Source organism: Colius striatus, chromosome 2, assembly GCF_028858725.1.
Source record: "Colius striatus isolate bColStr4 chromosome 2, bColStr4.1.hap1, whole genome shotgun sequence".
Lineage (NCBI taxonomy): Eukaryota > Metazoa > Chordata > Aves > Coliiformes > Coliidae > Colius > Colius striatus.
This window is the reverse complement of record NC_084760.1, coordinates 1,079,195-1,100,203: the sequence shown is the minus strand read 5'-3', so window position 1 is coordinate 1,100,203 and position 21,009 is coordinate 1,079,195. Positions and strand designations below refer to the sequence as shown.

Below are 21,009 nucleotides of genomic sequence, written 5' to 3'. Positions count from 1 at the left end.
TCAGGTGTCTCCCAGGGTGGCCCCTCCTGGGAGAGGACAGGCTGCACTGTGATGGCTGTCAAAAAAGCAGGTGCTTGTAAATTTCCCCTCTGGTATTTCAGACAGACAGCACTCCTGACACTGCCAAATGCAGCCGCAGGCTCACGCTGCTGAGAGATGGTCAGTGTGGCCAGGAGAGGTCTCCTGAGGATGCTGTAACAGATGCAGCCCCAGAGGCCCGTTTGGCAGAGCATGCCAGTTAATTCTGCCTGTGCTGCAGTCTCTTTCTACAAGAGGAAAAGAGCCTCTCTGGAAGAAGGCTGAAGTCTGCAGTCTGGTCAGGTCAGCATTCTCCTGCCAAGTGCAATTGGATGTGTGTGTGTCCCCCAGCAGACTGAGAAGGTACAGAGATGGCCCTGGGCCAGCACCAGGGGGAATTCCTTCAGATTTGGAGGGTAAACTTAACATTTCCTCCATCAATAATGGTGTTTTCAAATGTGCAGTCAACGTGTACATTTAGGGTGTCCTTAATGTAGGCACTGAACATCCTGAGATGGTTTTTCCCCCTTTGTGTATGTTTGTCAGCCATATATGCTGAGATATCAAGAGCATAAACTCCCAGCTGATTCTGTATCTCGTGCTTGTGTCTGTTCATACATAGGCAGGTCTTTGGACTCATCTTCACACCCCTGGGGACACACAGCTAGTGTTTAACTGCACCTAGCCAAGGCTTGCCAAAACTCTTCAGCCAAAGCCTCGGACAGTTGTGCTTCACAGTCCAACTGGTTGTCATTTTATTTGTGGCTGACAAATGATGCCTTTTTTTCTCCTTGGTAGAGAGACACTATGGAGTTGAAAACACCATGAGTTTCACAAAGTGATTCTGCACTGATTTTAAGTACAAAGCAAACCAGGTTTTGGTTGCCTTTTCTGCACTGTGCTGTACAAGCAGCAGAAACATGGATCTCCTGGGTTACTGGACAAGCAGTAGCAGGTTGGATCCCCCCTTGTTACTTTTCCCATAGGGGAACCATGACTCTGGCAGAAATGGGTGCTGTGCCCCCTCTGCACCCACAGCCAGCGTTGTGGTCCTCTCCCCGCAGGGCTGCTGGTGCTGATCTCATGGCGCAGAGAGAGTTCAGGGAGTGTAACTGAGAGGAACTAATCCTGCCCAAACCCCAAGGTGTTGGAGCAAAGGGGTGGTGGGGAGTGGGGGAAGAGGGCTGTGTCTATGCGGAGTACAGAACCCTAGGGGCAGCTCGGCGTGAGGGATGTTGTGGTGTCTGCTTGGTGTGGCAGAGCTGTTCCCCACAGCCCAAGCCAAGCCAGCACAGCTCTGCAGCATGGCGTGGTGGGAGCCATGCGAGCCTGTGCTCTGCTGTGGCAGCTGATGTGGGCTGAGCTGAGCTGACAGGGGTGTGCTGCAGGAGCACAAAACCCAGCAGGGAGCTGAATTTCCCCTTCAAGAGGCCAGAGGTGTAAAGAGGCATAGGCAAGACCTTGCAGAGGGTTTGGGGGCTGTCCCGGGCAAGGCCTTTTCTATTCAGGCTTCGTCTGTCAGATCCCACTGGTGGGATCTACCAGCTCCCACTGCACACCGGTGCCCCTCAAGAACGATGGTCTGTGCTTCCAGCAGGGCTGCAGCTTGGGATTTTCCTGGTCAGGGAAAGAAAACGGGATGAGAAAAGCAAATCCTACCTATTTGAAATGCTTTGGGGCTGCTGTACCATTAATCTATCAAACTGTATGGTGTGAGGAAGCTGGTGGCTGACTGGGAAGTTCAGCAGCATTCCTCAGCTCTCTGCCTGAAGCCACTGAAGAGCAGCTTTTAAAAGCAGCAGTGATCAGGCTTCAGTGTGCTATTCACTTCTAGTCTGGCAGGTTGGTGTGGCACAGCAGTACATGTGCAGCGATAATTTCTCATGCCTGCCCTTCACAGCTTGGCAAAAGCAGTAGGCTTGGAGGGGTGCAGCATGTACTGTAATCACAGCTCTTCCTTCCCCAACAGCTACCTCCAAGCAGTCTGTTTTGAGGGAGGGGTTTCTGTTTCATTAGTTTGAACAGCTGTGGATGATGTGAATCCAGTTGGGGATGGGTACTAAACCCAAGGTTTCCTGCTGTAGATGTTCTGCTGTTTCACATCGATTACCTTAAGTGTGTTACAGTTTCAGAGCTTTGCTTTGGAGCTTAACTGTGCTCAAATGACAACCTGCCTTCTTTGTGGCAAGGAAACAAACCCTGTGTGTTTCAAATGCAGTATCAGAAACCATCTCCCTTCTGGTTTTACTGTGTGCATCAGTTAGAGAGAGAGTGCGTGTGTGTGTGTATAATACACAAGAAGTTCATGTTTCAGGCTTCTAGTACACAAGAAGTTAAAGTTTTGGGTTTCTTCATGACAGCTCTTCAGTGGAAGTTTTCTCACTGATGGAAAGACAGGAGTATATAAAATCAGTACTTGAAGCTGGTAGTGCTGTAACGCTGAAGAGGACACGGGTGTCCCTAACTTCATGGAAGCGTATAATCCTCTCAATGTTGCACTTTCCAGGCTTCCAAAAAAGGAAAACATACATTCCTGGATATTTCCAGACATGCATGTTTTCCTAGTCTTTGCTAGGAATCAAGGGGTTTTTAAAGTGTGCACAAATACTGATCAAGTGTCGAAGCAGGTTATAAAGTGCTGGTTTGCGAGGCTGAGGTAGCAGACTAGTTTTATTACAAGTCTTTTGATCGCCCTCAGTCACCAGGAAAGTTAAACAAGTGCCTTAAAAAAACCCCAAGCAGTTCATTTTAAAAATATGTATGTGTGTTTATGGTAAACCTCTGCAGTGGAATGAGTGTTAGTCAGAGTACCTCGTGTACAAAGAGTGTGGTGTTGGCAACTGGAGCCCTGATTTATTGGTGCAGCTATTTTTTCCTAACGGATAGACTTTGGATTTTCACTCTGGTGGCAAGAGGCAGGGTAAGGTATGGAAATGCAGACAGCTGCCTCTGAAACAAACAAAGCTTCAAGGAAACTTGACATGCTGAAATCAAGGGGGGGGCATATAATCTCTATTCTAGGGTGCTAAAGCACCGAGCATCACATCAGTCCAAGGCTATTAGCAGCTTTTGGGATATGGACTCAGGGCTAAAGAGGGCTCATGAAAGAAGGACATAAAAACTACAGGCAATGGCAATCAAACCAGTCCAAGCTCAAAATGCAATGACAGCCTTGCATCCTGCTGCTGCAAAAGACCTGGAAAAATGACCAAAAGCGGGTGAAATGCAGCATTAGCTCATCAGCTGCAAACCGTGCCTTACCCTTGTTGTTGTGCCTTACCCAGCATTTGTATGTTGTTAACTAGATTCTTTTCTTAGACAGTGCAAATGTACTAAAGGTAGCCTGGCCCTCAAAAAGGACCTGTTACAGTTGGCAAGAGAAAACCATCAGTTAAGGTTTGCCACGTGAACTCTGAAATGGATAAAAAGTAGTTTCCTGCCCCCCAGGCCTTCCCTTGTTCTGACCCTGCCACGCTCACCTATGATGTGTGGTTTGGGATTGGTAGTGTTTGTAACAACATAGCGAGTATGAAACTCCGGTGAGGTCCTTGGTGGGAAGCAGTGCCTTGAGTGGTGTATCCCCCTGAGCCACCTCGCAGCACCTGCACAGCCTCTGAGGACAACTGTATGAAAGAAATAGTCAAAAATACCAAGAAGGTTATGCACCCTGCTGTTAAAGGAGTGAGGGGCAGGATTTAAACTGACATGCTGCTGGAAGGAGAAGGTGGAGGTTATCGTGTCCTGGCTGTGCTGCCGCTGTCTCTCCCATGCTTCCCCAGCTCGTTTATCTGCCCCTTTGTCAGCCACGCTTGCCCCGATGCTTTGACACCAGGGCACAGGCACCCCAGGAAGGGCACTGGCTGGCATTTCTCTGCTTCTGAGGAGCACCCAGGAAGGGGGAAGCTGCTTTTTGTGATAGTGTCTAGATCAGCCTGGGGAAAGGAAAGAAATGATCAAAACCTTGATTCCCTTTTCCAGCTCACTGTAGTGCGGGCTCAGCAGTGCTGAGCTTCAGGTGCCTCAAGGCCCATAGGCCAACTGGGAATGGCAGGAATATAACCTACTTCAATGAGCAGCGTCTCCTACATCAGGTGAGGCACTGATCTGAGGGTCTGTAGTGGGATTGCCTTCCTTACTCTGCCAGTGTAGTACAAAGTTAGTCACTTACAGCAAATTCCCTGACCTGTTCAAAAGTATTGATCGTGGTTTCTCAGCCCTTTTAATAAACTGATCAGCTCCAGTGTTGGAAAAGCCTCTGTGTAGTTTCTGTAACAACAGCTCATTGCAGCATCCTTCTAATATCATTGTGCTAACTGCATTGTCTCCAGGAGCCAGCGTGTCAAAGACCTCTTGCAAAGAGCCAGACACATTACTTGGTGCTCTGAGGTGCAGTTCAGTCACTTGTGGTTGCAGTCTCCTTTTCATGAGGTGCAGTTTGCTTTTCTGGTGGCAGGCCCTTTGGGGAGGAAGGGCTGGAGGAACAGCTTCACGCTTGCCACACACCTGGAGTAAACAGGGAGAACAGTACTGAGCTCTCCCATCCCTATGATGGAAAGCTGCTAGGCAGGCAGCCATAGCCTTGCAGGTTTTCCACTGCCTCTGTCACCTCGTGTGTTGCAGCTTTTCATCAGCAAACATCTGGTGTTGCTGCATTATAGAATCACAGAGTGGTAGGGGTTGGAAGGGACCTCTAGAGGTGATCCTGTCCAACCCCCCTGCCAAAGCATGTCCCACCTAGATCAGGTCACACAGGAACGTGTCCAGATGGGGTTGGAAACCTCCAGAGAAGGAGCCTCCAGCCCCTATGTTTAAATGGAACATTTTATATTCCAGCTTTTATCCATCACCCCTTGTCCTGTCACTGGATGCAACAGAAAATGTCATGGCACAAGCATTGCAAGCTGTTACTTTCTGCATCACAAGCACTGTTCAGATGGGTCTTGGCATGTAAGAGTTCACAAGCTTCCCCTTATTTCTCCGACTGAGGAGTCTGCTGGGCACTAACTGCACTCAGTAAACTCCTCTTGCTTCTGTTTTCACCTTAAAGGCACAAAAGAGGCCCAGACAGGGCAATGTGAGCAAAGTCTCAGAAGGTGATGATCAGCAACAGAAACCACGCAGGCACAGGTTACCTGGGTGTGGAAAAAAGAGCTTACACCTGGGAAGGAAACTGTGCCCTGGCTGTTGTGAAGCCGGTGGTGATTGTTCATGTCGTGGTGATTGTTCATGCCGTTTAGAACCTGTGGGGCAGGGTCTGAGGCTGCAGGGGAGGGAGACTCTGGGACTTTCAGATGCACGTTTTGTGTGATGAACCTGAGGTAATCTATGATGTGCTGCCCAGGACAGAGCCAGGCTTTGCTCTCATTGGAGAACTGGCAGATCAGGATTTTAAGAAGGGCAGGGGGAGAAGGGGGGAGTAGAATGGACCTGCTGCTGCTAACAGCCATTAAAAAATACAAAGGCAGCTGCTCTCAGAGCAGAGCTTGATCCTTTCAGTGCCTTTAACAGCACAGTATATATTCAGAGCAGGGCAATTCATGAGGCCCTATGGACCTACACCATGGCATTACACAAAAATGCAAACCCAAACAATGGGTGGCCTCAGCAGTTCCATCTGGCTCCCGATTAACAAGGTGAAAGCAAAGTGGGTTTCCTTGGCTGTGTCACACGCAATTTACACTTGAGATGCTTTAACTCTGGAGCCAGACAAGGGAGGGAGCAGCGCTCTGAGTGCACGTGGCAAGGTGACGTGTGTGGTGAGCACATTTGGTACTGAAGCTCTTTGAAGGATACAGAGTAGTGGTTTTAAGGGGATTCTGATATCAGTGGCTGGATTCAGCTAGCAGCAGAAGTTGTTAGAGGCTTGAGAAGCGTTACCATCAGTGTTTCTGGTACGGTAACCTCAAAACTCCAACCTGCTTTTAAGCTCAAGGAGAGGCTGATGCGTGGAAGTATATTCTGTTTGTGAAACACCCTCCTTTCAGAGCCACCAAAATACCTAGGCAGTGGCATAGTTAACCATGGCAAACCTTTAAAACATTTGATTGCAGAGAGATGGTGTTGTATCAGCAGGGATGTTGGCCTGTTAACTTCTGTGCCATTGGGATTCTCACAGCATTTTGCAGAGATTGTGCTCTTTGTCTCTGCTTCAGGGTGTTTCAAGGGAACCTGACTGTTCTATGGGCTTGTCCCACTGTGGAATGGAAGCTGAGTTGTGAACTGAATTACCAACTTTGATATTTCAATGTGAAGCTGTTTTGTGACATGTTAGACAAAGCATTTGAGCAGCCAACTCTGTAGTAAAGGTTTAGGGTGATTTCCAGAGAGAGACAATACCTCTGCTGTTGTTGTAGAGGTGTTTAAGGCATTCTGCAGAGCAGGGTGGTGTTGAACTGGATGACAAATACAAGAAACCTAGCCTTCTTGGCTGCCTTTAACCATGAATCCTGAGTTCCAGGATCACAGAATCTTAAGGGCTGGAAGGGACCTGGAAAGCTCATCCAGTGCAACCCCCCTGCCAGAGCAGCACCACCTAGAGCAGGGCACACAGGAACTCATCCAGCTGGGTTGGAGTGTCTCCAGAGAAGGAGCCTCCACAGCCCATCTGGGCAGCCCCTGCCAGTGCTCCCTCACCTCAGCAGGGAACAAGTTTTTCCTTGTGTTTCTTTCGCACCTCTTCTGTTCCAGCTTGTCCCTGTTGCCCCTTGTCCTGTCATTGGCCATCACTGAGCACAGAACAGAACTTCATACTCCTCCTGCAGTTAGACAACTGAAACTGCATGCCATATAAACCCAGCAGATGTTGTTAACAGTTGTCCTAGCAACGCTGGTTGACAGTCACCAAGTGCATGACAATTTGTGGCCCGATCACCATATGGTTGTTCTCTGCTCTACCATCACTTCTGTTTAACGAGCTTTACTCGATACAACCTCGAGGGGCACAGACTCAGCTCCTCAAAGCTGTGAGGGTCTTGCTTGGCTCTGAAGTCAGTGGGACTTTTACATTGAACTACTTATAAATGATTGTACCTGGAAGAGTCACACGGGCTGCCTGTGACAGAGGGGGAAAGCGGTGTCAGCCTCTCCATCACCAGCTGCTGGGAAATAGATTGTTCACGGGGAAAATTTGTGAGCTGTGTTTGAGCTCCAGGGTCCTGGGTAGGGGGACACAGTCTCCCCTCACTCTGTGGTTGTTTGAGAATTTCCAGGTATTTTGGATATTCAGAACTAGGAGAGTTATAAGCAGGAGAGGTCTTGATTTAGGAGCAAGGCTTTGTGACCTTCCAGGTTTTTTAGAGTGAGGCGGGTTTAATAAAGAATTGGTTTGTTCCTGTAGATATCCAGGGAAGTGCCAGGCTCTTAGAAGTCTGATCCCTTGTCTTCTATGTCTGAAACTGTTCAGATATTAGTATTGTCAACCACACAGGCACTGTTGAGTTCCTAGCTTTAGTGTTTGGGTCCTACCAAGAGTCTCAAACCTCAAATTTCCTTGCCTGCCGTGTGTTTTCTCAACGGTGGTTTCTGCTGGACAGCCAGCAACTCGGTGCTCTGCAGCTGAGCCCTGCCAAATTACCAGGTTGGCCCCTGAGCCCTCCCCTTCACCTGTGTGGCCCAAGCCAGTGAGCACAGCTTCACCTACACAGAGGGTCCCTGAGAGTTCGTTCAGCTGCAAACGCAGCGTGCAGCAGCTCCGGAGGAACACAGGTACCCGACACAGTCCCTGACTGCACGGCCTGAGGGTTGTGCCACCTCTGTGCACCCCTCGGGAGTAGCTCAGGTTTCCCTGTGGAAGATCTATGACTGGGATAATTAACTGCTTGATAAATAGTAAGATTTGTCTTCATAACCACGTAGAAGTGTGGCCAATAATCACTCCAATGGGAAGAAACTGGGTTTCAGTTGAGGTTAGTGAAATCCTATGGATTTGACAGGGAGGAACTGTGTAAAATGGTCTGTAGTGACAGGACTGACACTGGGGAGATTTAGGTTGGATGCAAGAAAGAAGTTCTCTCCTGTGAGGGTGGTGAGGCCCTGGCACAGGCTGCCCAGAGACACTGTGGTTGCCCCATCCCTGGCAGTGTTCAAGGCCAGGTTGGACAGGGCTTGGAGCAACCTGGGCTGGTGGGAAGTGCCCCTGCCCATGGCAGGGGGTTGGAACTAGATGATCTTCTAAGATCCCTTCCAACCCAAACCATCCTGTGATTTTATGTTCTGTTCCTAGCCACTACAGCCTATCCCAGTCACTTCTCCTTGTCTTTTAACCTTCCCTCAGAGCAAGGGATTGGAGGAGAGCAGACTGGCTACCAGCATGACTGAATAATCCTTTATTTTGCCAGGAGTCAGGATTTTCCCCCTACCCCCTTCCCAAATGTAGGAACTCCTGACCCTTACCCCTGCAGGAATTCATTTGACTTGTGCATGTTGTGTGCAAGTGGCTGAAGAGACATTTGTGACTTCTTCCACCCCAGACTGAGGTCGGATTCATCACTAACAACTTCAAAGCTCGTATTAAAGGTATGCTGCCTCTTCTGCCTCTGTGCAGCTCCAGCCTTAAGGTGCAGTTTCCCTGCCTTGCACAGCGTGTGCTGCTGGGTCCCTGGAAGGTGATTTGGCTTCGGGTACAGATGAGTTGCTAAGGCACAGACACGTCGCTGGCATTAATCACTTTTACAGTTTGTGAATGCTGTCAAAACAGTAAATTTAGGGCTTCCATGATTGAAGTTGTGGCTTGGGTATGAACTTGTGATCAAAAGTACAGATAGCTGGCTGTGCTGTGTTGCTGGCCATAGCCAGTGCGTTTTACCTTGGCCGGTGCCTTGTAATCTGCCGTTGCCTTACACTGGGGTGCCCTTATCTGAGTTGTTCTTGTCTTTCACACATTTTGTTTGTCTGGAGTCTGGAGACGTGAGTTAGGACCCGACTGCTTCCATCAGAGGGATACAGGGCTCCCTTAGCAGTAAGATGTGCCTGTTTGAGTGGCATCATTGTTCTTGCAGGTATTGAAGGTGTGAGCTTATAGGTGCTGTTTCAGGGGAAACCAGCCACTGCGTTTGGTGAACAAACACAGTTCATGGAAGGAAAGGAAAGGAAGCCCTGCCTGTGTTTTATGTGACACGACTTAATGTATCAGCCAGTGAGCTCTGGAAGGAACCCCTATGGAGAGAGCTGGTGTGGGCTCCTCATGGGGAGTGCGTCAGGCAGGAACCCTCCCTTGGTTTCTGGTGAATGAAACAGAGGGGCGAGCTGCTGGTCGAGGTCTGCAATGCTCAGCACTCCGGAAGCCTGGATTCACACCAGTCACTTGTCTCTGCAGTGTAACAGCAGAGTCCATTCCTAGGCTAAGGTCTGAGTCAGTCCACGCTCCTGGCACTGGATGGGTGGTAATGATCTGTAAGGGATACCTCAAGTCCTGAGACGCTAAACTGGAATTTGGGGAAGGCGAAGAGGTTATCAGCTTCCAGAGCAGCTTTCCTCTTCCTCCTCCTCTACCGCTACTTGCTTCAGTGCTGCAGCCTCCTGCCAGGGTGCCATTTGCTGCTTCCTGCCGTTGTGAGGAGTTGCTGTGACTTGTAGCAGCCGCTCACATTAGTGATAAAATAAGGAACAAAAGGGAAATGGCGATTTTGAACCGCTGATTCCCAGTTACCCCCTATCCTGGTGTCTCATCTGCGGATTAGCTGATGTGGAAACCCTGGAACCCGCTCTGCTGAGGCAGATAAGGCAAGGCACGGCTCTTAGCTCATGCACAGCATTTCGCTGACCCAGAAACAGTTGAGCCCATTTTATGCAGTGTGCATCCTTATCCAGCGTGGCCAGGAGCCTTGAGCTGCCTGTGTGAAGGCTTTTGGTGTTACTGTTTGTGTAAACAGTGGCAGGGAGGAGCGCTTTCAAGGGGAGCCAGCCCAGGTGCCCTTGGCTGTGCCCCCAGCTGCCTCGGGCAGGGGGCTGCCAATGTGGGTGCACACTGCAGCCATGCCCGGAGCATGTCTTCACAGCAGCCTTTCCGCCAACGTGAGCCATGGAAAACACTTACTGGCTTCAGAAAGCACCTCATGCAGAACTGTTCGGGTTTTAAATCCATTTGCTTGTGTTACTCTCACAGAAGCTGAGCCTTAGACGGGAAGTGTGTGGGTGAGAATATTTGCTGGTGTGGTTTCACCATGCTAAAAGGTGAACAGCGGTTGTCTGCTTTGAAGCCACGGTCCAACGTTTTGTGTTTGAAATGCCTGCTCTGTGATTGTTTAAAGCATAACTTAGTTAAACCCACACTAATCTTCCATCTACTCTATGTAGGCAGGTTAGAGCTGTTGAAATGCACACATCCTTTCCATGCTGCATTGATACTGTTGGAGCAAAAACGTCTTTCATGTTACTCAGAAGGAAAGACACGGGCTCTGTGAATTGCTGTTTTGGGAGCTGGTGACTCTCAATGTAAAGAAAACCCTTTTGTTGTAAGAAATGAGAGTCCATCCAAAGCATTCCTCCAGCAGGAGGCGTTCCATGAGGGTCTCTGTGTGAGCACCTGAGAAACGATTTTGCCTGTGAAGGGGGCTGGGTGGGCAGCCGAGATAAGGTGTGATGGAAAGGGGGGAAGAATGGGAGCGGCATTGTTGGGGTGGTTTTCGAAGGAAGTGCTGCTGGTGTAGCCCTTTCCATTGCCATGGAGAAGAAGACTGTGTGTGGTGTATGCTGAACCACCTTTCTGTTCCAGTGTTGTTCCAGGCTCTCAGAAAACCACCCCAAACAACTCCACTTTGCAGTAAAGTTGTGTTAGCGGATTTTAAACGAGCCTGTTTCCTCACAAACTTCAGATGAGTCGTATCCCAACGGGCCTGATTTGTCAGGCAAATGCCCCACACTGCTGTCAGCTGCTTTGTTGGGGGGCAGGGGAAACCCAAGCAACAAAAGACCATAACCTATTGGTACAACTCCTGTGATACAGCAGGGAAAAGAGATTGATTTAGAGCCCACCACAGAGAAGCAGTCGATCTGATGGGTTTACAGGGGAGCATTTCTGTGTATTTATTTGTAACAAGAGCAGACATCATCAATTTGCTGACCCTGTGTTATTGGAAGCTTTGCAGCGGGTGGGCTGGGGTCAGTGTGCTGGGGCTATCTGCAACGTGCTTAAAACAAATGGAGGGACCTTGTTGTTCTCACCGAGCTGAAAGTCTCCGATCTGTGGCACATTGTCACGTGTTGGAGGAGCAATGGATCAATGAGTATTCTTCTTTTGTCTTATCTTTCTTTATTTGGGAGATGGTTTTTTCCTTGGTTAATCTCAGAAAGCTAGTAAAGCCCAGGAAATCCTCAAACTGCTGAGGAACAACAGCCTGCAATTAACTTTCCCAGCATGTCGCCTCTGCACAGGGATTTGCTACGATCTATCACTCTCTCCTCATCCTTCCAAACTTTCGGGGCCTGCCCCTTCCCAGCTGGGGAAGGGGCACAACCGTATTTTTGCAGCAGTTTGCCCATGGCAGTCCCGTCCGTGACGCAAGTTACTGTCGCATGAAAAGGGCACAGAGTGGTCTGGCAGAAGATAACCCCCCTTGCATTCTAAGTCTCCTTACCGAGGTGCAAGGCTTGGTGCAGCTGGGCAGTGCAGTTTGATTCATGCAGCAGATACACAGTTCTCATGGATTGCCGGGGACAGGGACTGTCTGCAGGGTGGGAAAAGGGAAAGGCACCTGCAAGAAAGCATGTATGTAAGTGGTAGAGCACGTGACGTTACAAAATACAGCCTTGCTACCAAAAGTTCAAGAGTAACTCTCTCTGGAGGTTCCGAAGTTTCCCGCAGAAGCGCGTAGTGTGAGTCTCACCCAAAGGCGTCCCGAGGCGGGAGGAAGAGAGGCTGGGTCCCTCGCTGATCCTGGCACTCGCAGGCAGTGTGCGAGGGAGCTGCCCTGACTTGTTCACAAAGGTGACTTCCCTCAACACCCTCCTTTCTCCAGCCATTGCCATACCTCTCTTTACCTTCAGGGTGGAGTTTGAGTGACTTTAGTCATCAATGTGTTTATTCCAATTGGTGCAAAATTCTCTGGGCTCGCATTTAAAGGTGGAGCTTCCAAACAAGTCAGGGCGCAGGCTCAGGAGTGGTGACACCTTGGAGATGGACAGACTTTGGGCTGGAGGTGTGTTTTGGTATTAAAATGATGTTATAAAAAGCAAGGGACAGCACTTTGTCAAGGTTTGACAGACCATTGGCTCAGGGTACCAAAAGCGCTGCTGATCAGCTCTAGAGAACCGTCTCGTTGCTGTGTATCGTCACAGAGTGTGACCACAGAGCCTCCACTCTCACTCTGCTCCACACTCCGAGGTGTTTGCAGGGAATTGCTGTTTTGTGGATTTCTCACATACCAGCAGCAGCTGTATCGACCCTGTAAGCCTTCTTGATTTCTCATCTTTCCTTAATTGGTGAACAATGCTGATTTTTAATAGAGGTTTTAATTTCCAGGCCACTTAAATAATTACACCACTGGCCCCACACCATTTCCCAACACACTCAGCAAGAAATAGTCACAGTTGTAAAATGTGTCTGTTTGGTGGTGGGTTTTTGTCATGGATTGGTAGCTGAGGTGTTCTGACTCGCTGTGACTCTGCATGCTGGACACACCACAGATGCTCTGATGAAGCTGCTAAATGCTCCAGCCTCTGATTTATTATAACAAGGAGATTTCACTTGACCTCAAATGAATTTTCTGTCAGTGTTATTTCAGGATTCAGCACCTTGGGTGCTAATACCTCATCAGAGTGTTTTCAAAGTTCCTTGTGTTCTCTCCTGCATTCAGCTACAGCTGAAGTGTTAAAGGCTGGTGAACAAAATAGCACAAAGCCCAGCAGTAGCCACGTGAACACAAACGTTCCAGCCATCTCCCTCTCAGAAGGCTCAGGCCGGGTGGCGAGTGGATCTTCAGGAAGGTGGATGTTGAGGAGGATGGATCTTCAGCACATCTTGCATGTGAGTCTGTGACTCACCAGTGAGTTTTCCATCCTTTAAAAACAGAAAGCTGTGCCCCCCAGCCCAGCTGGGTGCAGGGAGTGGGGCTGCACTCCATGGTGAGGCTCCCTTGGGTGTCCTTGGGCCTCTAAAGAAACACAGGCCAGCTCTATTTCTGCAGGGATTGTCGGAGGAAGGAGGGAAATGCCAGAGGAGCTGGTGCCCAGCACAGGGCTGCTGGCAGGCACTGGCCACTCCTCGGGGTGTGTGCGGGTCCCGGCTGCCTCCTGCCCTGCTGCTGCTGCTTGTTGCCCTGTCTGCCAGCCAAGCCGGTTTATTTTCCAGCCACTGCCTGTTTTTAAGTTGCAGCAATTGCAGCCTTATAGTTAGTTTCAGCATTTCTTGCTCTTAAAGGCTGAAGCCAGCACGTGCTGTTTCAGAAGGTAAAGGTAAGGCCCTGTGTCAGAAACTACTCCAGCTGATTTTTCATGTGTAGGCTTCTCGGCAAGAAGGAGTGTTGTATTATACCTGTGTGAAATGGTTGGTCGTTGTTTCATGCAGTAACATAGTCGTGGTGCCCATTTAGCAGCAATCTGCTGTGAGAGTGCTGCTGGGACTGATTTGGTATCCAGGGTTTGGTGACTGGAGTATTGAAGTGATCCATTAAAATGTATTTGACTGGAGGACAATTAGAAATCAGCAGGTCCATGGCAGCCCAGGAGACTCTTTTGGTCCTGCAGCTGGTGTTGAAGGTACGTCTCACTCATCCCAGCTGCTGCCTGAGCAGGCACATGCTTCTCTGAGCTCCCCTAAGTGTTCATGCCCACCAATGTCCTCTTGCACTGTCTCACAGCACCATTTTCAAGACAAGTCACTGAAGCCTTCGAAGAGCAAAACAGCTTTGTCTAAGATGCCTATTTCTGCTAGGCCATGGACAGTTTACCTGCCCTTTACAGCAAGACAGGGTAGTTCAGGCGATCTGTTGTGTGTTCATTCTGCAAGAACTGGCCTTTCCTTAAATGTGTTATGAATGTTATTACTGAAAAGGACAGCACATTTATGCCCAGCTTTAAACATCTCCTCTCTGCTTCAACTGCTCAGTTGGCATTTAATGTATTGTAAAAACACCCCTGTGCCACGTGCCAATACAATGGCGTCTTCCAAAGCATTGAGGTAGCTCAATGGAGCTGTTTGTTTGTCTGATAGCATTCAAAAGGGAAAAACAAAAAAAGGAGTTGGTATGGGGAATGTCCTGAAGAATTATCTCAGTCTCCTGACTATACCTCTTCCTTTTGCTGCCCCTGTTCCATGTTAACCCTTCCCCAAGAAAAAGTCAGTCATCAGGGTGATCTTAAAGCTTTTTATCTCAACAGATAATAGTGCAGAGCCACATAAGCCATGAAATCACAGACTGGTAGGATTGGAAGGGACCTTTAGACTTCATCCAGTCCAACCTCCCTGCCCAAGCAAGTCTCTCCTAGATCAGGTCGCACAGGAACGTGTCCAGGCGGGTTTTGAAGACCTCCAGAGAAGGAGCCTCCACACCCTCCCTGGGCAGCCTGGGCCAGGGCTCCCTCACTTATACAGTGACTTACTTTTTCCTTATGTTTCAATGGAACTTTTTGTGTTCCAGCTTCATCCCATCACCCCTTGTCCTGTCACTGGATACAACAGAAAAAAAGAGATGATTCTCTACTTGTCATATATATTGGATTGTCATAAAGCAGCATGAAGAGGCCAGCAGTTGTGCTCACCCTCCTTACTGCTTAGCTCAGTGGAGCTGCTGCTGTGGTGAACGTGTTTAAGGCAGGAGTATTGCCCTTTGAGGAGGGCTAGGGCTAGGGTGTGTACCCTAAGGGGGCTTGGACTGGATGTTCTTTCGAGGTCTCTTCGAGCCCTTAAGGTTCTGTGATTCTGTGACTACTGGGGCAAGGAACACAACCTGACAACTAGAAGAGTGTTTTATATTGGGTCTGCGTTTGGCTGTGAAATTGAGTACTTGTAGTGCACAGCAGTCATGAGTTTATTGCAATCAGTACAGCATGGGTTCTGTTGGAACCTGTGCACTTTTTGCTTGTTCACCTTTCCTGTGTAGTTCTGTGCAAGCACAGATCCGTGTTGAAGGAGGATTTACAAGTGTTTTTTAACCTTGCTGCACGCTCTCTTCTTTCTTCTTTAATGGGTGTTAACATTGCTGTTTTCCTGGAAAGACTGAAGTACAGTCCCAGACAATTCCTCGAGCTGTTCCTTGATTCAAACGTTCATCTTTTTTCTATCATAAAACCGCCCTGGTTCTCCTTCCTGTCAGTGCTCTACTGAAGAAAGGATTCCCCATTAGGATAATTGCCATCTCTGTGTTTGTTGCATTGTTTTGTGGGCCTGAAGCAACCTTGTAAACTGTGGGAGCCTACTGTGAGAAAGACAGTCCTGTGTTAACAAATCTTTCTTGCTTTTCGTTGCTGTGGTTGTTGTTAGGGCTGCTTCTACTGTAACTTCACTTTTAAGGGCTTTTTGTGGTTTCATCATCTCACCAGGTGATTAACATCTGGACTCTTCTGTTGTGTTTAAGTGAATTTCCACCGTGCTTCTGAGGTGAAGAAATACTTGTTATGGTTGCACTAATTTAGGCATTCGAAGAACATGCCAAAATGAGAGTGTTGTTAGCAAGAGCCAGCTCATACATTGTGTATATTTTATGTGCCTGGAGATATGGATGTGTGAGCTTGTGTACACATATCAGGTTTCGTGGCTGTTGTAACAGGAGCACGTGTAGCAGGGGGGACCCAAGAGCTGCAGCACTGTGGATCAAAGGGCTAATAGCGTCCCTGAAGGAGAGTGGGGTGAGGAGTATGCCATATGGTATGGTTCCTTGGGAAAGAATGCATTTAAGATCCAGGGGTGTGGCCTGTTTTCTTGGTAGGAGTCATTGATGAGTAATGAATATAGAGATGGTAAACAACACTGGCTCTAGGCACACCCTTGACTGGCATGTGGACCTGCCAGGGAACACTTCAGACACACCCTGGATTTGGTTGGTAACAAATAAACATCCACAGAATCCGAATCTCAGAATCTCAAGGGCTGGAAGGGACCTGGAGAACTAATCCATTGCAACCCCCCAACCGATTTAGTATGTCCTTTTACTTCCCATGCTAGGGAAATCAATACTAAAGGACAATGGGGCTTGTACATGTTGTTTTCTTCTTGATTCAAGGGAAGCTTTATGTTCTGTGTCTCGTCGTGGGTTATTCTGTAGTATATGGAGACAGACTAAGGGAAGCAGAGTCCTCAGATTCCACTGGAAAAACCACACAAAGCTCCAAAGTGCAACGTGACATAGAAATGGAACCAGGTCACTTGAAGTACATTATCACAGTTATCAGGAAATGGCAAGGTTTGTTTTTCTGCTGCTTACTAATTTACGGGGAATGTGTGCCACATTTAATTTATGCTTTCCATAAGGATTATAAAGATCTGACAGGAAATGACTGTGTGCAAGTTTTGCAATACTGGCAGATGCCATTGGGCTATTATTACTCGTCGTTGGCCTACTTAAAGTCAAGATGACTAGTGTCTTGCTAATATTGAAGATGCTGATGGTTAGATTTGAAGAGGGAGATGCTGAAGCATCATTTGCTGTAGTGGATTTGCAAATGTCAATGTCCATTTTGCAGTCTGTTTGAGAACAATGCATGTTTTATCAATAGCATCGCTTTGGAAGGTAGATTCTGTGGGTAGATTCTGGACTGCACATCTTGATTTTCTACAGACTGGCAGCAAGCACTGAACAATGGGTGAAACAGTGCCCTGTTCCTTTCCAGGAATCTTGAGCATTTGAAGTGTTTTGCCATTGGGCTTGAGACAGAAGATGGTGCACTGTTTTGTACATACAGTTAGTTACAGCTACGGTCTCTTTTAATCCTTAGTTGATTCCACCGGGGCTAAATATTTGTGCAACCACTTTTAAGTGCATTGATGGTGAAGAGAAAGCTAGAAAAGAGAAATCATTGTTTCAGTTCTCTCCAGTACCATGTCTATGCTTTCAGTGCGACTTTAATAAAACAAAGAAACAGAAGCCATAGAGAGCTTAGTGCTGAACATCACTGGCATAGAATCACCATGCCAAAGGCATGTAGTTAGTTGTTAGTATCATGGGTTAGAACTAATGTAATCCAAGGACTGGCATTCCTGGTGCGTGTTACATAGCAAGAGGGTTCAATAAGGGATTGCTGGAGGTTTCTTCCAGACTCCCCTGGCTAACAAGGCTAAGAGAAGAGTGTGTGTGGACTTCAGCCATGTCTGAGCGCTGGGGAGGAGGCCTGCCTTGCCCATGTGGGCTGGAGTGGCTCCTGGACAGCTGTGTCCCATTGAAGACAGCACCCCGAGTAACCACCACTTGCACGTTTTCAAGAGAAAACCAACCAACCCTGTGTTATGACTCTTTGCCAGCTCTTGATGTATTTTCTTCTGAACTGAAACCTAAGTGCCTTTAGGAACCCTCTGCAGCACAAGCACTGCAAAAGCTTGTGTCAGACCCTTGCCTTGGCTGAGGCAGAGGCCGAGGCAGGGGACCTGGCCCTGGGTGAGAGCCTGGCTCGTGACAGGACACTGCATCCCTCCACCACCGTGCTCGGGTTTCCCTGGCTGAAAGCAGCACGTCCATTAGAACACGGTTATATCTGGGGCCAGTATCTCCACTCTGCATGTCTCTTCTTTATGGCCTCGATACAGGTGAAGCCATCCAAGGGTGAATTGAAGCTGCCACAGGGTGAGGAGCAAGGCTGGCGCTGGCAATCACCTCAGGATGAGGAGGCTGGCGCTGGGATTGCCTCAGGATGAGGAGGCTGGTGATGGCCTCAGTGTGAGGAGGCTGGCGCTGGGATTGCCTCAGGATGAGGAGGCTGGTGATTGCCTCAGGATGAGGAGGCTGGCGATTGCCTCAGGATGAGGAGGCTGGTGCTGGGAATCGCCTCAGGATGAGGAGGCTGGCGATCGCCTCAGTATGAGGAGAGGCCAGCACTGGCGATCGCCTCAGGATGAGGAGGCTGGCGCTGGGATCGCCTCAGTGTGAGGAGGCTGGCGCTGGGATTGCCTCAGGATGAGGAGGCTGGCGATCGCCTCAGGATGAGGCTGGTGCTGGGAATTGCCTCAGGATGAGGAGGCTGGTGCTGGGAATCGCCTCAGGATGAGGAGGCTGGCGATCGCCTCAGTGTGAGGAGAGGCCAGCACTGGCGATCGCCTCAGGATGAGAAGGCTGGCGCTGGGATCGCCTCAGTGTGAGGAGGCTGGCGATCGCCTCAGTGTGAGGAGAGGCCAGCACTGGCGATCGCCTCAGGATGAGAAGGCTGGCGCTGGGATCGCCTCAGTGTGAGGAGGCTGGCGATCGCCTCAGTGTGAGGAGGCTGGCGCTGGGATCGCCTCAGGATGAGGAGGCTGGTGATGGCCTCAGGATGAGGAGGCTGGTGATGGCCTCAGGATGAGGAGGCTGGTGCTGGGAATCGCCTCAGGATGAGGAGGCTGGCGATCGCCTCAGTGTGAGGAGAGGCCAGCACTGGCGATCGCCTCAGGATGAGAAGGCTGGCGCTGGGATCGCCTCAGTGTGAGGAGGCTGGCGATCGCCTCAGTGTGAGGAGAGGCCAGCACTGGCGATCGCCTCAGGATGAGAAGGCTGGCGCTGGGATCGCCTCAGTGTGAGGAGGCTGGCGATCGCCTCAGTGTGAGGAGGCTGGCGCTGGGATCGCCTCAGGATGAGGAGGCTGGTGATGGCCTCAGGATGAGGAGGCTGGTGATGGCCTCAGGATGAGGAGGCTGGTGCTGGGAATCGCCTCAGGATGAGGAGGCTGGCGATCGCCTCAGTGTGAGGAGAGGCCAGCACTGGCGATCGCCTCAGGATGAGGAGGCTGGCGATCGCCTCAGTGTGAGGAGGCTGGTGATCGCCTCAGTGTGAGGAGGCTGGTGATGGCCTCAGGATGAGGAGGCTGGCGATCGCCTCAGGATGAGGAGGCTGGTGCTGGGAATCGCCTCAGGATGAGGAGGCTGGCGATCGCCTCAGTGTGAGGAGAGGCCAGCACTGGCGATCGCCTCAGGATGAGGAGGCTGGCGATCGCCTCAGTGTGAGGAGGCTGGCGCTGGGATCGCCTCAGGATGAGGAGGCTGGTGATCGCCTCAGTGTGAGGAGGATGGCGCTGGGATTGCCTCAGGATGAGGAGGCTGGCGATCGCCTCAGTGTGAGGAGGCTGGCGCTGGGATCGCCTCAGTGTGAGGAGGATGGCGCTGGGATTGCCTCAGGATGAGGAGGCTGGCGATCGCCTCAGTGTGAGGAGAGGCCAGCACTGGCGATCACCTCAGTGTGAGGAGGCTGGCGCTGGGAACCGCCTCAGTGTGAGGAGAGGCCAGCACTGGCGATCGCCTCAGGATGAGGAGGCTGGCGCTGGGATCGCCTCAGTGTGAGGAGGCTGGCGCTGGAATCGCCTCAGGATGAGGAGGCTGATGATCGCCTCAGTGTGAGGAGAGGCCGGCGCTGGGATCGCCTCGCCTGCTGCCCTGGCCCCGCGGCCGTGCGGCGCTGGGTGCCTCGCTGCGGCGGGATGGATGCCTGGCTGGCTGTCGCCCTCTGCCGGGGCGGCCCGTGCGGCTGTGAGGGGAGCTGGGATGGCGGCCCCGGGTACGGGCTCCCGGCCGCACGCACCGGGTGGGCTTTTGGCACCGTGGCGGCAAGGGAGCACCTGCTGAGGGACTGGGAAAGAGATACCCAAATGTAGCTCGGCCTTCATCAAGAAGGACGCAGGAGCCGCTGCTCTTTCACCTGCAGACACCGTGCCTGCTGGTTCTGAGCCTTCGTGACAAAGAAAACCTGAGCTGTCAGCTCCCAGCTCCAGAGGGACAGGGAAGTGCTGGAGAGAGGCCAGCACAGGGCCACCAAGATGATCAGGGGAATGGAGCATCTTTCATATGAGGAAAGGCTGCGGGACCTGGGGCTGTTTAGTCTGGAGAAGAGGAGACTGAGGGGGGATCTCATTAATATTGACAAATATCTCAATGTCGGGAGGTTGGGGGAGTGCTTTTTTCTGTTGTATCCACTGACAGGACAAGGGGTGATGGGATGAAGCTGGAACACAAACAGTTCCATTGAAACATAAGCAAAAACTGTTTCAGTGCTGAGGTGAGGGAGCCCTGGCCCAGGCTGCCCAGGGAGGGTGTGGAGGCTCCTTCTCTGGAGGTTTCCAAACCCACCTGGACACATTCCTGTGTGACCTGATCTAGGTGGGACCTGCTTTGTCAGGGGGTTGCACTGGATGGTCTCTAAAGGCCCCTTCCAGCCCCTACCATGCTGTGATTCTGTGGTGCTGTATTTTATAACCAGTTGCCTGTCTGTCTTTGTTTTCAGATGCTACAACTGCGGTGGCCTCGACCACCACGCTAAAGAATGTAGTCTACCTCCGCAGCCAAAGAAGTGCCATTACTGTCAGAGCATCATGCACATGGTGGCTAACTGCCCCCACAAAACTGTCTCGCAGCAGCCCGCCAGCTCTCAGGGAAGACACGAAGCTGAGCCGCAGCCTTCCACGTCCGCGTTCCCGAGAGAAGGGGGAGGAGCGCACGGCTACTTGTCTCCACCGCACTCTCAGGAAGGCAGGCCGGAGGCCTCGGAGCGCTCGGGCCGGTCACCGCAGGAAGCTTCGTCGAGCAAGCTGTCGGCATCGCCCGAGGAACCCAGCAGAAAGGGGCCTTCTGTGCAGAAAAGGAAAAAAACTTAGAAGTATTTGTCGTAACTTTTCGTTTCCTTTATCCTCTCGGGATGTCTACCTCATGCAAGTACAGGGGAAATATTTTTCATTATCAGTAGCTGACCTGGAATTTTAACTACTGTTGAGGAACTGTGAATATATATTTTTTTTCTTTAATAGACAAATCACTCCAAGCAGAGTTTCACGTGAGCAGGGTGCGCTGCGTTCTGCCTCCTCTGTGTGTGTGTGTGTGTGTGTGTGTGTGTGTGAGTGTGCACGCGTGTGTGTGGGTCTGTATCTAGGAGCGTAATTGTTCTTTCCCCA

At 50.3% G+C, this 21,009-nt stretch overlaps 1 protein-coding gene across 1 annotated transcript in view; it reads left to right on the top strand.

The window, feature by feature from the left end:
• Nucleotides 1-20,715, top strand: part of LIN28B (lin-28 homolog B) — a 79,956-nt gene extending 59,241 nt beyond the window's left edge. Inside the window, exon 4 of the mRNA XM_061990615.1 lies at nt 20,346-20,715. Coding sequence (XP_061846599.1) covers nt 20,346-20,715 — 370 coding nt within the window. The remainder of the gene's footprint in view (nt 1-20,345) is intronic.
• The last annotated feature ends 294 nt before the right edge of the window (nt 20,716-21,009 follow it).